The sequence below is a fragment of the Barbus barbus genome (genome assembly GCF_936440315.1).
Source record: "Barbus barbus genome assembly, chromosome: 1".
Taxonomy (NCBI): Eukaryota; Metazoa; Chordata; class Actinopteri; order Cypriniformes; family Cyprinidae; genus Barbus; species Barbus barbus.
In genome coordinates this window covers 11,776,244-11,790,915 of record NC_136729.1, presented here as the reverse complement: position 1 = coordinate 11,790,915, position 14,672 = coordinate 11,776,244, and the positions used below count along the sequence as shown (strand labels likewise).

Here is a 14,672-nt window from a genome sequence, read left to right as displayed (position 1 = left end):
CTGTCAGTGCTCAGACCATACGCCACACACTGAATCAAATTGGTCTACATGGCTGTCATCCCAGAATGAAGCCTCTTCTAAAGATGATGCACAAGAAAGCCCGCAAACAGTTTGCTGAAGACAAGCAGACTAAGGACATGGATTACTGGAACCATGTGCTGTGGTCTGATGAGACCAAGATAAACTTATTGGTTTCAGATGGTGTCAAGTGTGTGTGGCGGCAACCAGGTGAGGAGTGCAAAGACAAGTGTGTCTTGCCTACAGTCAAGCATGGTGGTGGGAGTGTCCCGGTCTGGGGCTGCATGAGTGCTGCCGGCACTGGGGAGCTACAGTTCATTGAGGGAACCATGAATGCCAACATGTACTGTGACATACTGAAGCAGAGACTGGGCCGCAGGGCCGTATTCCAACATGATAACGACCCCAAACACACCTCCAAAACAACCACTGCCTTGCTAAAGAAGCTGAGGGTAAAGGTGATGGACTGGCCAAGCATGTCTCCAGACCTAAACCCTATTGAGCATCTGTGGGGCATCCTCAAATGGAAGGTGGTCTAACATTAGATGAAGGTGGTCTCTAACATCCACCAGCTCTGTGATGTCATCATGGAGGAGTGGAAGAGGTCTCCAGTGGCATCCTGTGAAGCTCTGGTGAACTCCATGCCCAAGAGGGTTAAGGCAGTGCTGGAAAATAATGGTGGCCACACAAAATATTGACACTTTGGGCCCAATTTGAACATTTTCACTTAGGTGTGTACTCACTTTTGTGGCCAGCGGTTTAGACATTAATGGCTGTGTGTTGAGTTATTTTGAGGGGACAGCAAATTTACACTGTTATACAAGCTTTACACTCACTACTTCACATTGTAGCAAAGTATCATTTCTTCAGTGTTGTCATATGAAAAGGCTACTAATAAACAGCCAATATGTTAATAATAGGCATGCTAATAAGCAACTAGTAATAGGGAGAATTGGTCCCTAGAAAGTGTTACCAAAAATGTTTGTTGTCAGCAAAGGAAAGACTAAAACAGAAAGAAAATACATTTTACAATTAGGCTATATTATGGTTTTACAGTAAAAAACAGTTTTATGGTATATCCTATAGTAACCACTGTTTTTTGTGGACAGTAATTGTGACAGTAACAAACTGCACTGGAGTCTGCACTGCGGCTGTTTAGTTGAGCGTAGAGCTCCTTCTACTGGCAGTCCTCGGAGAACCAAATTGGCGGCGGTGTGGTCCTGATGCTGCTGGATGCTGATGAAGCCATACGCTGTGCAGTGTCTCTAAAGCGGGTCTGATCGATTTTTATTGGCTCGGTCTCTGTGGCGCAATGGAATAGCATGCTGGACTTCTAATCCAGAGGCTCCGGGTTCGAGTCCCGGCAGAGATGCAGTGCAGCTCTTGGATGGGGCATGTTAATTGCTTTTGTGCATTTAATAGGCTACACATGAAAGATATGAGTGTAATAGTTTAAGGCTGCTTCTTATGTGTGCGTTGACTAAAAGCATACAGAAAAAAAATTTAAGAAATGTAAACCCTGAAAAATAAAGAGCATTTTATTTGGACTGATTAAAAAAAAAATCTGTATCCAATCACTGTAAATTTACATCTATCGACAAATAAAAAAAATGTGAAGATTTGTTTAATTTATGTTATTAAAAACTCTCTTCTCTCTTTCACACAAACACACACACACACACACACAGGTGACAATGATTTAAAATGATTTATGAAATTTTATAAACCTATTAATGTTATATCTTACACTAACATCTAGTTTTTCTTAACCCGCTCACATATGCACATATAAATTTTATTTTAATCCCATAAAACATATTTTGGCAAAACACCGTGATGCTGAGACAGAGGTAAAACTGACATTTAAATTATTCAAATAGTAAACATTTAAATAGCATGATTTAATTTGCATAAAGTACTTCAAGCCACCATATATTATACATTTATCCATGAATAACAGGGACAATGCACTACAAATCAGGAATATTTTTATGCGCCAAAATTGTATTTTGCATTACCAGTTTATATAGGGTAGCAAACTGACTCAACCAGAAGCTTATAATGATAACATTATCATTCAATCAAAACTAATATCCCCTGTAATTTTGTCGCTAGTCCGAATTCTGTTCTGTGGTTCAAATTCTGTCCAGCAGGTGGCAGAGCACAAACATTAATATGCGTTCAGTAAACGTAAGTCTGAAAGATCATGACAGTAACCCCAGGGTTTCAAATTTGTCAGTCGAGTGACCTAAATACCCTTGTATTGCCAAACTACAATTGCATTCCTAGACAGGTTTCAATTCATAACCGCGTTTCTCTATTTTCTATCTTCACTGGCCAATTACAGTACATCTGACCATCAACAAATATGCTGTCAACATTTTGCCCCTCAAAGTCCTTGTTGTAAGGAGAAAAATGCGAGTCCAATCTGTACGATGCGCATGAATGAGATGGTTTATTTTCCTCGCTCCCGCGGGGTCTATTCTTTTTGTCGCCGAGGAGTTCTAGAGAGGGAGGGCAATTGAACAGGACTGGTTAAAAGGAAATAGAGATGGACAGTTCGACTCAGTTCTGCGAATCGGTTCTTTCGAGCGTTCGTTTCAAAGAACCGGTTCAAAAACAGCGAATATTTTAAGCACTTCAAAGTATAGAGGAAAAAGTACCTTCTGTAAAACAGAACAGGGGATTTAATCTCATTTTGTTTGTCAAAACATTTTTTCTTATTTAAAAAAAAAAAAAAAAAAAAAAAACCTGAATGTCCAAAGAACTATTTTTCTTTTTAACAACACAAACGCATTGGTTTATTACTCTTGGTTAGTCGTTTATACATGAATGCAAATTTTAGGAAAGAATCCGCTACTGTCAATAACTCGCCTACACATGACTAAATTTAGGCACAAAAAAAAAACAAAAAAAAAACAAGAAGTCAAACACTATATCCTCATATAATGTATTATGTCTCTGTCTGTTTATATTTCATGCATGTATGATTGTATGTACATACATACAATGTATTTATGTATGCTGTTGCTGTTTAATACTTGTTCGTTTAATTACTAGTGTTGGGAAACAACCAAATTATGTAGGCTAATTCAATTTAATTTTATTTAAAATCTGTATTCAACCTCAAAATGATCCCAAAGTAAGTCTGATTTTGTGGTGGCTGTGCTTTAAATTAAATTAGGGTATTAGCCTATAATCTTAATTCAAGAGATGAAGAATTTCGAAAGTGACAGTAATCAGTGTTGAATACTACTGTAGGATACATGTTTGAAAATGAACATCAGACATTTAGAAAAGTAATCAAATGTAATCAGTTATATTACTTTTATAAAGTAATGGGGGGAGGGGGGTAATATTCCAATAAGGATATTCAGATTACACACCTGAATGACCAAAAGTACTCTGGTCCTCATAATGGTCCAAGACTTCGGCGAAAAAATTAATTAACGCGCATTTTGCATGCAACTCTCCGAAAAATAATGTTTTGATTCACGAATCAGTTTTGACTCGAGAACCTCTCGGACAGATTCAGTCCGATTAGTAACCACCGTTCAGCAAGTTTGTGAACCGATTCATTGAAAAGATTCAATTCAAGAGAAAGATTCGTTCATGAATTGGACATCGCTGAAAAGAAACAGAAAGGGAGGGAGCAGCTGCTGACACGAAAGAGAGAGAGAGAGAGAGAGGAATGTGCCACTAATAAGAAACCGGAGCGTTAGGGCAAGAAAGGAGGGCAAAAGAGGGAACGGCTGAAGAAAAACGACTAGAAATGCGCTAAAAAGTAGCGAAGGGGGGCGACAAGGGCCAATACACAGCGGACACGTGAATGGAAGGATTATAATCCACCGTTGGAGGGATTTTGACGCTCCCCATGCGGAGATTTGAACCATGCAGGGACTGCTGCTGCTTCTGAGTTTGGCGTTGAGTTTTCACAGAGGTAAGAGACTCCGTTTGATGAACGCTCATGTGTGAGCGCAAATGAGAGAGAAAAGGGGGTAGATGTGCAGAGGATTTTACAGCGTTCACGTCTGTCCGGTCATAAAGGTGCAACGTGACCTTTGCGTTCCACGCGCAGAGTTTACGGTGCTGTCGTTCGATTCCGTTTATAACGGGATGACTAAACTCTGCCAGCGGCGTTCCCTCCCGTCATGCTCCCGTCATGAGAATACAAATTAGACGAGAGGTTTGATGGGGGAAAGGACACGCGCCCATGCACACGTTCATGCATACGCACGCAGGGGGTCTTTGACAGACTCCCGCATCAAGAAACGCAACACTTCGTTTGCTTTTCACGCAGGTAATTTCAGCACCTGCCCCCGTCTGACACTCACAGTCAAGTGCGTTGGATCACAAATAACCCACTATTTTCACTGCACACAGAACGGCTAATTAATGTCTTGCATTGTTGCAAATCCAGGTGCGCCTGTATTAATGTATCCAGCGAGTTGCTAGGCGACAGCACCGAGCTCTACCTGTTAGATTACAGCATCTTTTCCCGTGATTGCGCCTATGCGGACACCCTCCCCATTGTCTACTGTCACACACTGTGCGTGTGTGTGTGTGTGTGTGTGTGAGTCAGAGAAAGAGGGAGAGCAGGTACAGACCACTCCATCATAGGTGAGGGGCGTGTTTTTGTCCCGGCAAGGTAGAATGGATGATGTAAGCCATTCTCATAAGGTCCACAATCAAAGCAGAAACATGCATATTCATCGAGAAATACCTTTTGAAAACAGGTCCAGGTGACTCTTGATGGCAGCTTTTGAACGACAGCATGCGACAAGATCTGGGGAGATTGGTCTTCCATGGATTCAGACACGGCTTTGTTCAGCATCACACAGTGTATAAAAATGAAGTAGAATGACGTACTAGAATGAATGAAAGTTCAGTGCAAAATGCACAATGTGCATTACAGGTAGTGTAGCAAAGGGAAAATTAATTTCTGGTCATCAGTTACTCAACCTTGGTTTTCTTCTGAATTTGTATGACTTCATTTTGTCTGTGGAAAACAGGCAGAATGTGACAGACTGACAATTTTACAGATTTTAAGGGAATTCATTGGTGTTTTGCATACATAGGTTTTGTTGGAACAACTGTACAGTAATGCACATGCACTGATGTCATTTGTAATGATTTATATGTCTTAAGGTGGAACGTATTAAGGTATCGGTGCAGTAGGAACGCTAATATACTCAGGCCAGTCACCTCGGCTCATAGAGCAACATGACTTGGCATGTAAGTTGGCCAATCAGATCCCTTTTTAAAGAGGTGCATAACTGTAATGACTTTCATAAGGTTAGCAGAGGCAATTGTGATGACCTCACTACAATGCAGCCATTGTCTTTCTAATAACTGTTTGATGGTGTTGTACGCAGTGTAGTAATATAGGTCAACATTAAACACACATTGTGAAGCATAGTAACCTGCCCAAGAAATGACTACGTGCACATATACTGTAAGGGATGTTCTTCGTTGCCTGAGTGCACTTCATTTCCACATGCAGTCGAAACTGGACCAGGTTGCAGAGCAGATACACTAACGTTTCCATTTTTGTTACCCTAGCAGTATGTTTTGCAGTATAATTGTTCATTATGGGTTTATCAGGCATTCCTAAACATGTCAGGTGTTATTTTATTTGTGCATTATGTACTTGTTTGTAATGAAGAGGTCTGTAATTTTACAGTGACAGACTGTCGTAATGTGAGCTTAAGCATCAGACCCACTCCACCTTGGCAGCCAGGAGTCATTCAGAAGCAATACTTCTAATAAAACCTGCAGCCGTCCCATGAATCACACTGGTACACAGGCATGTCCTGTAATTGTTAACTCTTTACAATCTAAGAACTCTGTTGAATCTAAAATCATATGCAGTTGTTAATAATGTTAATAAATCACTTTTCAGCACAATCTAAAGAGTAAAGAAGGAAGAAATAAAGCTACTTACAAATTACTGTGGAATGAATGTGCAGCAGTGGATATTCAGCTTCTGTTCATGGATATCTGTGTTCCTGCTGAGTTGAGTTCATTTATCTCTAATCAAACTCACCTGAACCAGCTTATTATGGTCTTCAGGTTCACATAGAAATTACAGGCAGGTGTGTATGAGCAGGGTTAGAACTGAAGGTATTGAGCCCACCTGCTCTATTTGTAATGATAGCTCACTAAGCGTCTCATTTACTGTTACATGTTATTCCAAACACATTGAAAACTATTTTTCATGGAACACTTTTTTAATCATTTTCATTCAATGCAACAAAGACACCATAAACTGTTTGACATTTGGCCATTTTCAAACCACATGATAGCTTTGTAAAAGAACTGAAATTGGTAAGGAGTCAAATTTTGGTCTCATTGTCCATTGCGCATCTTCAAACACTGTCTTGTGTCATTTATTTGACACATTGATTCACCATTTTGATCTGAGCACAATTGAGAATGAGATTTCAGACCTTCTGCAGAGGGTTTCAGCATAAAACTTTCAGCCTGTTTCTCATGAGAGAGTAAATATTACTAGAAATAAAACTTTTGGGTGAATCCTTCCAAATCTGTATGACTTTCTTTTTTCTGTGGAGCATAAAGATATTTTAAGAAATGTCTTTTTTTTGTTTTGTCCGTACAATAGAAGTCACTGTAAACTGAAACGGTTTGATTACCAACATTCTTCAAACTATCTTCTTGTGTGTTCCACAGAAAGAAAGCCATACAGATTTATAACAACATGAGGGTGATGACAGAATTTTTATTTTGGAATGAGATGAGATCTTATTAAGCCATTGCTTTGTATCTTTAGTTTAATATGTAGTAATGGAAAGCATTATCTTTCAAGGTTTTTAAAATAAAAGGTTTCAGTTCATGTTTTGTTTGTATGTTTCGTTTTGACCTTATATTTCTTAATCAGACTGTCATGACAAAATTTTTCAGGGAAAATTACAGACTACTCTGGTGATGCATTTTGGACTTCTCCAGTCATTTAGTCTGCTTAAACCCTGCCTCTTTCTTACAATCAGTTGCAAGTTCGTATTCAGCTCTGCCTCCATCCAATCAACAACCGATGACAAAACCAAGTTCCCACCCTACATTTTTTCTTTTTCTGTAATCCGTTTTACTCAAATGTGTCACAATATGGAAGAAAATAAATTTTGCTACTTATTGAAGTGAAGTGAAGTGACATACGGCCAAGTATGGTGACCCATACTCGGAATTCGTGCTCTGCATTTAACCCATCCAAAGTGCACACACACAGCAGTGAACACACACACACACACAGCAGTGAACACACACACACCGTGAACACACACCCGGAGCAGTGGGCAGCCATTTATGCTGCGGCGCCCGGGGAGCAGTTGGGGGTTCGGTGCCTTGCTCAAGTCGTGGTATTGAGGGTGGAGAGAGCGCTGGACATTCACTCCCCCCACCTACAATCCCTGCCGGCCCGAGACTCGAACCCACAACCTTTGGATTACGAGTCCGGCTCTCTAACCATCTCTCACCAATTCATTGTTCAGGCAACCCACTGACTAGTCGATTATGAAAATATGTAGATTTTCTTTTTTTCAAATGGAAGCAACTTCAAGCAAGTATGTTTGTGGGTGTCGTTGTGTCTGGAGGTGAGCCTGTAAAAAAAGACAGCACTGGGGACAGGTGGGTGAAGTTGAGGGACTGAATTGACAAAGATTGGAGTTTTCTTTTTGTTGTTGTTTTAGGGGGTGGCTCGCACCCTCTCTTCTCCGATCTCTTTCTTTCTCTTGTTTCCAATGAGTATGAGGGGGGAAAAGTTCAAAGGCTGGCTTAGGCGAGGATCTTTGAACCCCCCTCGCCTCTTTTAGGGGCTCCCACATCCCTTCTCATTGAAACGATTTTGAACATGTCATGTTTCCCTTCACATGAACAGCCTTTCATTCATTCACATTGTGTTTTGTCAGAATTAGCTGTTATTTTGTGCTGTTTAAAGAAATAGTTAAACTAAAATGAAAATTCTTTCACATCATTCTGAACTTTTTTCCAGAATTTTTTTTTTCTGTAGAACATAAAAGGAGAATTTGAGGAATGAACTGGAATTTTTTTCTATACAACAAGAGTGACTAGAGCTTTCAAAAGGGTGCAAAAACATCATAAAATACCATAAAAATGATGTTTGAATTGCGAATAGTATTCTTTATCTAGTCAGTTTAGTTCTTTTCAATGATTCAGTTGATCTGGTTCACTGAACTCAGCTGAATGATTCGTTCTCATCTGATTCGGATAGTTGTATTTCAATCAGAAATGAATAATTTGTATTTTTAAAATGTCATGTAAATGCTGCAGTTTAGATTTTTTTTTTTTTTTTTTTTTTGCAAAGTCTGACGTAGATAACCCAGTAGTACTTAACACTTGGAGACTGTATTAGCTCCATTATAACAGCACTTCTACATGTTGAGTCATATAGACTACTTTTGACACTTTTAAATTGTGTTTGTGAAGTTGAAAGCTCAAGTTCCCATTCTTTGCAAGAGACAAAAACCAACCCTAACTTTTTTCATAATTTCACCTTTTGAGTTCTGCAGTAGAAAGAAAGGTTTGCAGCGACATGATGGCAAGTAAATAATGCCACAATTTAAATTTACAATTGGTCCTCGCTCCTGCATTGCACATCTCTTTCTTTCCAGAAATGGTTTTGTCGAGTGGCCCCTTGTTCTGGCCCTCACTCTGCTTTTCATTCTTTTGTTGTTCCTCACTCCCTCAGTCTTCTCATTTTTCCCTTCTCCCTCTTTCCATCCCCCAGTTCGTTTTCCCCCTTCCCTCTTTCTAATAAGTTCCAGATGTGTTTCTTACATTCCTGTAGTCTGAGGAGAGGGGGAGGGGTCACGGAATGGGAGAGGGAAACAGGGACAGAGGAAAAAAAAAAAAAGAGAGAGAGAGAGAGAGGAGAAGCACATGAATTAAAAGAGAGTGCATGAAGAAGAGGCCACTCTACTGTAGACACTGATGAGATTCTCCTCTGTTGTGTGTGTGTGTGTGTGTGTGGAGTTTTTCAGACACCCCTTCCACCACTTCCCCTCCCCCACTGCAATGGAATGTGGCTGATGATGATGGTGATGTCATTTCTCATTCTCTGAAGTTTTCAAATCAGGGAGGGCTGATCGACAAATTTGCCAGCCGAATAAAAGCCATTCACAGTTGGGGAGACAGCGAGGCATTCTGCATCAAAAGCATTATTAGCGGTCACCCGGTGAGGTTGTGGACCAAAATGTAAACGCTAGCTGTTCTGGTGCTGACTCAATACATAGATGCATTGTAAATGTTTTTTTTTTTCTACACTAAAGTCAATGTGAAATCAAAATGGCCCCTTTGACTTTCCTAACACATGTTCTTGGGCTTATCGACGATCAGTCATTACTGCAAGTTAATCCAAAAAAGGGATAGTTCACCCAAAATGGAAATTCTGTCATTTATTCACCCTCCAAACCTCTACGAGTTTGATGAGCCCAAAATGTGATATTTTGAAGAATCTTGGTAACCAAACAGACCAAACCAAATACTATAAATATCAGTGGGTACCTGTCAACTGTTTGGTTACCAACATTCTTTAACATTAATCTAGATTACTAAATGTTAAGTGTTGTTCACTGTTACTTTGATACCTAATGCATTAATATGCATTATACTACGGGGCCGTTGAATGCTTGAATCTGATTGGCTGACGAACGTTCTGAGGTGTGCAATTATTTTCAGGGAAACGCACGGCGAACGTAGTTCCAGGCAGCTTTCTTGACCGCATTACAGTTCCATATCACTTCGCATCGTTGTCAGCGCTGCCCTGACGATTTTATCAGTTAGCCTAGTGTAGCAACTTAAAGGCTACACATGACATTTCTCACTAGCGAGGTAATAACAGCGCTGCATCTTAAAGCAGACTTACAGTTTAGAGACGGTGCTTCAGAACACTGTTGAGGGACACACAGAGGTAGCCTAATTCATACAAGCTCTCTCTCTCTCTCTCTCTCTCTCTCTCTCTCTCTGTTTCTCTTTCTCTGTGTCTCTGTCTCTCTCGCTCTCTTTCTAATAACTTCATTATTAACTGCATTAGTCTGCTATCAACGGCTCAAGCCTCCATTGCCAGCTTTAAAATGACGTTTTGGAACTAGCAAAAGAGTCGTTGGATGAGATGCGGAAGAAATAATCCTACTCACAATAGCGATTTAAGTAGAAAAACCGGACGAATCCCTTGAAATATATAATCTGATCGATGTCTTGAGGTGTGGCAACCGTAGTATAAGCGGAATAATTGACTCCGGACCGTTGAATTATTAGAAAAATAATGCACACCCGAGGTGTAACGGCCACTCCGCTTCGCGTCGTGGCCGCATCACCACCTCGGGTGTGCATTATTTTTCTTATAATTCAACGGCCCGTCGTCAATTATTCCTTACTTAATGCATTAGTAACTTGCTTCACTTCTGAAACAACTACTACTCCTCCAGCCACTTCTGGTATGTGACACCCACTATTCAGTCAATGGAGTGCAGTTGGGTTCCGGAAGTAAAAATTCCATTCATTTTTGTCGATAAAAAAGCCTATTGCAAATCAACGCCGTTTCCATTAACCGATATGTGACTAAAACACTAAAGTGTTTTACTAAAGACTGGTCGTGACTTTTACGTATGCTAGGTGACTTGTAAATGCGAAAAAAAAAACCAGTTTCTTTTGCAGTTTTGTGTTATATTTCTTTTTCGAGTTGGCCGAAAAACTGACAAGCTACGCAATATTGCGTTCATTATCACAGATGAATCGCATTCGATAATGAACGCGATATTGTGTAGCTTGTCAGTAAACTACGGCTCTGTGTATTAAATGCCACTCCATTTGAAAGCAGGTGATGGAGATTTACCGCTAATGCTGGAACCGGCTTTACTGACGAGATGCGCATGACAATCGCATGCGATATATCGCCCAGCCCTATATAGGAGTTTTTGCAAAATTGACGTGTTTCCATATTTCAATTTACCAAAAAAAATAAAGAATTGCCCCAAAAAATTAAAAATTGCGCCACAACACTTTCATGACACACTGCATGAAATAAAAGTCTGTCATAAATACTTTTGTGTGTGCATATTTTGCGGAAATGTTTGCTTGGAAAAAAAGTCTGTAATGTTGCAATTCACCTCGTAAGCCAGTTGATTTGGTTTGTTTCATTTACAACTCTTTGCAACTCTCAAATTATTTTTAAATCCCTGTGGGAAAAATACTTTAGAAACCAAGCTGTGCTTTATTACCAAATGATAAAATGAAGTCCTGCCCTAATTTCTTAGTTAAATAGGAAAAATCACTCATAAATGGGTTACATTTTCTGTCTGAAGTAAAATATGTTGTGAACGTTGCATTTTAAGTTGACTTGGATCTAGTGATGAATACATTAGGAGTGTGTAAAAATCAGTCAGACATAAATGACCCCTGGCTAGTTACTCATCAGCGTTACTCATCTTTAGATGGGCATTGAAGGAGATTCCCACAGTTGAGTAGAACGCTTGCTTTTTATATGACTAGTGATTTCCATTCGTTTGCATCAAAGTACATCAAAGTCATAAAATAAAAGGCATATGATGAAACATCAATACATTCTCTCTATCTTCTGAGAGCAAGTTTAATGTCAGATTGTGCGTGTTCCCTCATATGCGTGCACACATACGCACACACAAAACACATCTGGCATTCCCAGCCTCTTGATATTTGTTTGGAAAGCCAAATATTTAGTGCATTAAAAGGATGTCTGTGAGGTATTAGGTAATAATTCAAGCCTTGGCACACTGGAAGTGGACAGTCCATCCAAGCATTAGCATAGCGCTCTGCTGATGATCTTTGAGGTTGCCATGGTCACTGTATGTAATATTATGTCAATGTTCCCACAGTAGTCATGGCAACAATAGCTCCAGCAGCTATTCGCGCAAATAAATAATGTTAAAATCAACTGTATAAATGCTGCAGGAGATGAGACCCGGTGGCCGAGAATGGAGCGAAATGGGGGAAGAAGCGAGAAAATAATTTTCCTTCCCTCCTATTTCAAATAGATCGGTTTCTATAGCAACGCTGGGCTGCACGGATAGAGGGACAAAGAGCGAGAAGGAGAGGAAAGAGGGATGGAGGGGAGAAAAGGACAAGGGGAGAGAGAGAGAGAGAGGTGTGAAGAGGGAGATGCGAATGAGAGAGCGACACGGGGAAAGAGGTGTTTCTCCTCGCTGTCAGGAATGGCAAGGGCGAATCGAGAGGAGCAAAGCGGGAAGATGATGGAGGGAAAGCGTCGGATGAGGCTGCAGACAAATAAGAGATGACATGAGGAAATGTTGATGAAGGAAAGGGACACACAAACCTGTACATAACAAAGCAAAGTGCTTGTACACGGTTAGCTAGTAATGCTAAAAACAGGCTGTCTGGGTGGTTTAGGTTTTGCTTGACCATTTTCTCATTGCAGTTGTTCCCACTTTTGACTGTTTAAATGTTAAAAAGCACATTTATTCAACTGTGGGCCTCCTCCACATGCAATGCATACACATCCATTCTTTATTGTAATCTTCAAAAACATTGCGAAGTTGTCTAACTGGACATATATTTAACTGTTTAAATGTTAAATAAGCATAAGGAGGTCTGCTGCACATTCAAACTCATGCAATGCATGCACACACACACACACACACACACATATGCATTCTCAATTGTAATCTTCAAAAACATTGGGCATGATTTAATTGGACATTTATTTAACTGTTTAGATGTTAAAAACATTAATCTGACTATTTACATTTTTAAAGAACATTTATGTAAATGCTGACATGTTAAAGAGGCCTCCTGCACTCACAAACACATGCACTGTCATGCATACACATAAACATGTAAACACACACACACACACACACACACACACATGCATTCTCAACAGTAATCTTCAAAAACACTGGGTAATTGTCTACCTGGACATCTATTTAACTGTTTGATGTTAAAAGTACATTTATTTGACTGTTAAAATGTTACAAATCTAATTTATTTAACGTTTTACAAATGTTAAAAAGGCATAAGGAGGCCTTCTGCACATGCAAAAACACACATAAATGCATACATACACATGCATTCTTAATCGTAATTTTCAAAAACATTGGGTATGGTTTAGCTGGACATTTATTTAACTGTTGAAATGTTAAAAATCTATTTTTTTTGATTGTTTAAATGTTAAAAGGCACATTTACTAAACCGTTTAAATGTTAAGTGAGCAAATACACACATAAACATGCACATACAAACATATTTACACACATGCATTAAGTGCAATCTTCGAAAAACATTGGGTAGGTTTAACTGGACAATTAACTGTTACTAAATGCACATTTATCGGTCCGGTTAAATGTTTTAAAGTACATTTAAGTGCTTAAATGTTAAAGAAGCACAAGGAGGCCTCATGCACAGACAAACACGTGCATTCTCATGCATACACACACAAACATGCATATACGCACATGTATTCAAGTGGCCATTTATTTAACTGTTTAAAGCACAAAGACACAAGCAAACCACACACGTGTACACACACATGCCTGCAAACAAGCAAAAAAAACTTTTGGGGTACTTTTTTGCATACGTCAGCTGTTGCTATGGGGACGCAACACTACGAGCCAGTGAAAGTGCCTGATTGGTTGGAGAGCAGGGGATGAAAAAAGGCATGGAGAGAGTTACTGTTTAGGATGCATTAAAAACAGGACGGATGTAATGATTATGACAGCTTTATGTGCACTAATAAATTATATGGTGCTAATTTATGAATGACAGCAATGCAAAGAGCGGTCGAACGAGCCAGCGACATCTGAAATCAGAAATGGCCAATAAAATCTTTTGAGCATCCAAAGCATTGAAAGTGGCTGTCTGTTCTTTGTCGAGGTGTCAGATGTTCGTTTTCCTGTCGCTCCGGCACAGGCACCTTGACCGCAGCAGGTGACGTATTCCTTGCCCAGACACACTCCTTTGTTGTCTGAGAGCGGCTAGCGCATGAAGTCACACAAGTGTCTGGTCCGTCATGCTGCATGCGCACTGAGGAGTTTGAACAGCTCGGCTCTTTTTGTCTGACGTTGTGACAGTGCTGCTTTTACTTGTATCTAGGATTTTTACCTCGAAGGGTCTGTTTTGATTAAAGTATGCCAGGGAAGGTAATGGGGACAGTCTTTTTTTTGTCTTCCATTCTCATTTGCCATCTTGAAAAACATTGGGTAATTGTTTAACTGGTAGTAAAAGAATGGAAGAAATGAACCAGTAAGATGTGATGGGACACCATCAATGCTATTTCCAGATACCTTAATTTTTGTGTATATTAAAACAAATTACAGTGAATTAATATTTTTTTAGCCTTAGAGCGTGTAGTTCTTACTTATGTAATGTTCAAAACAGTACAATATCATAATTTATTTAACAACACTGCAAAAAAATATATTTTTGTCTTTTTTCCAATACAAATATCTAAACATTCTTAAATCGAGATATAAGCAAAATGTCACTGGGTAATTTTACAAAAATAAATAAATAAATACTTTTAAAACTAATTACAGTGCCGTAATATCTTGTACAAAATACATAACTAAAATGAATACAATATATAAATAAAAACATTAATTATTAAAGTTTTTAGAGTTTATTTTCCC

General features: G+C 39.3%; 1 protein-coding gene across 1 annotated transcript in view; it reads left to right on the top strand.

Annotated features, from left to right (window-relative positions):
• The first annotated feature begins 3,704 nt into the window (after positions 1-3,704).
• Positions 3,705-14,672, top strand: part of LOC306871840 (kin of IRRE-like protein 1) — a 37,928-nt gene continuing 26,960 nt past the window's right edge. The window contains exon 1 of the mRNA XM_079420028.1: positions 3,705-3,958. Within this exon, the coding sequence (XP_079276154.1) occupies positions 3,910-3,958 (49 nt within the window). The 5' untranslated portion in view covers positions 3,705-3,909. The remainder of the gene's footprint in view (positions 3,959-14,672) is intronic.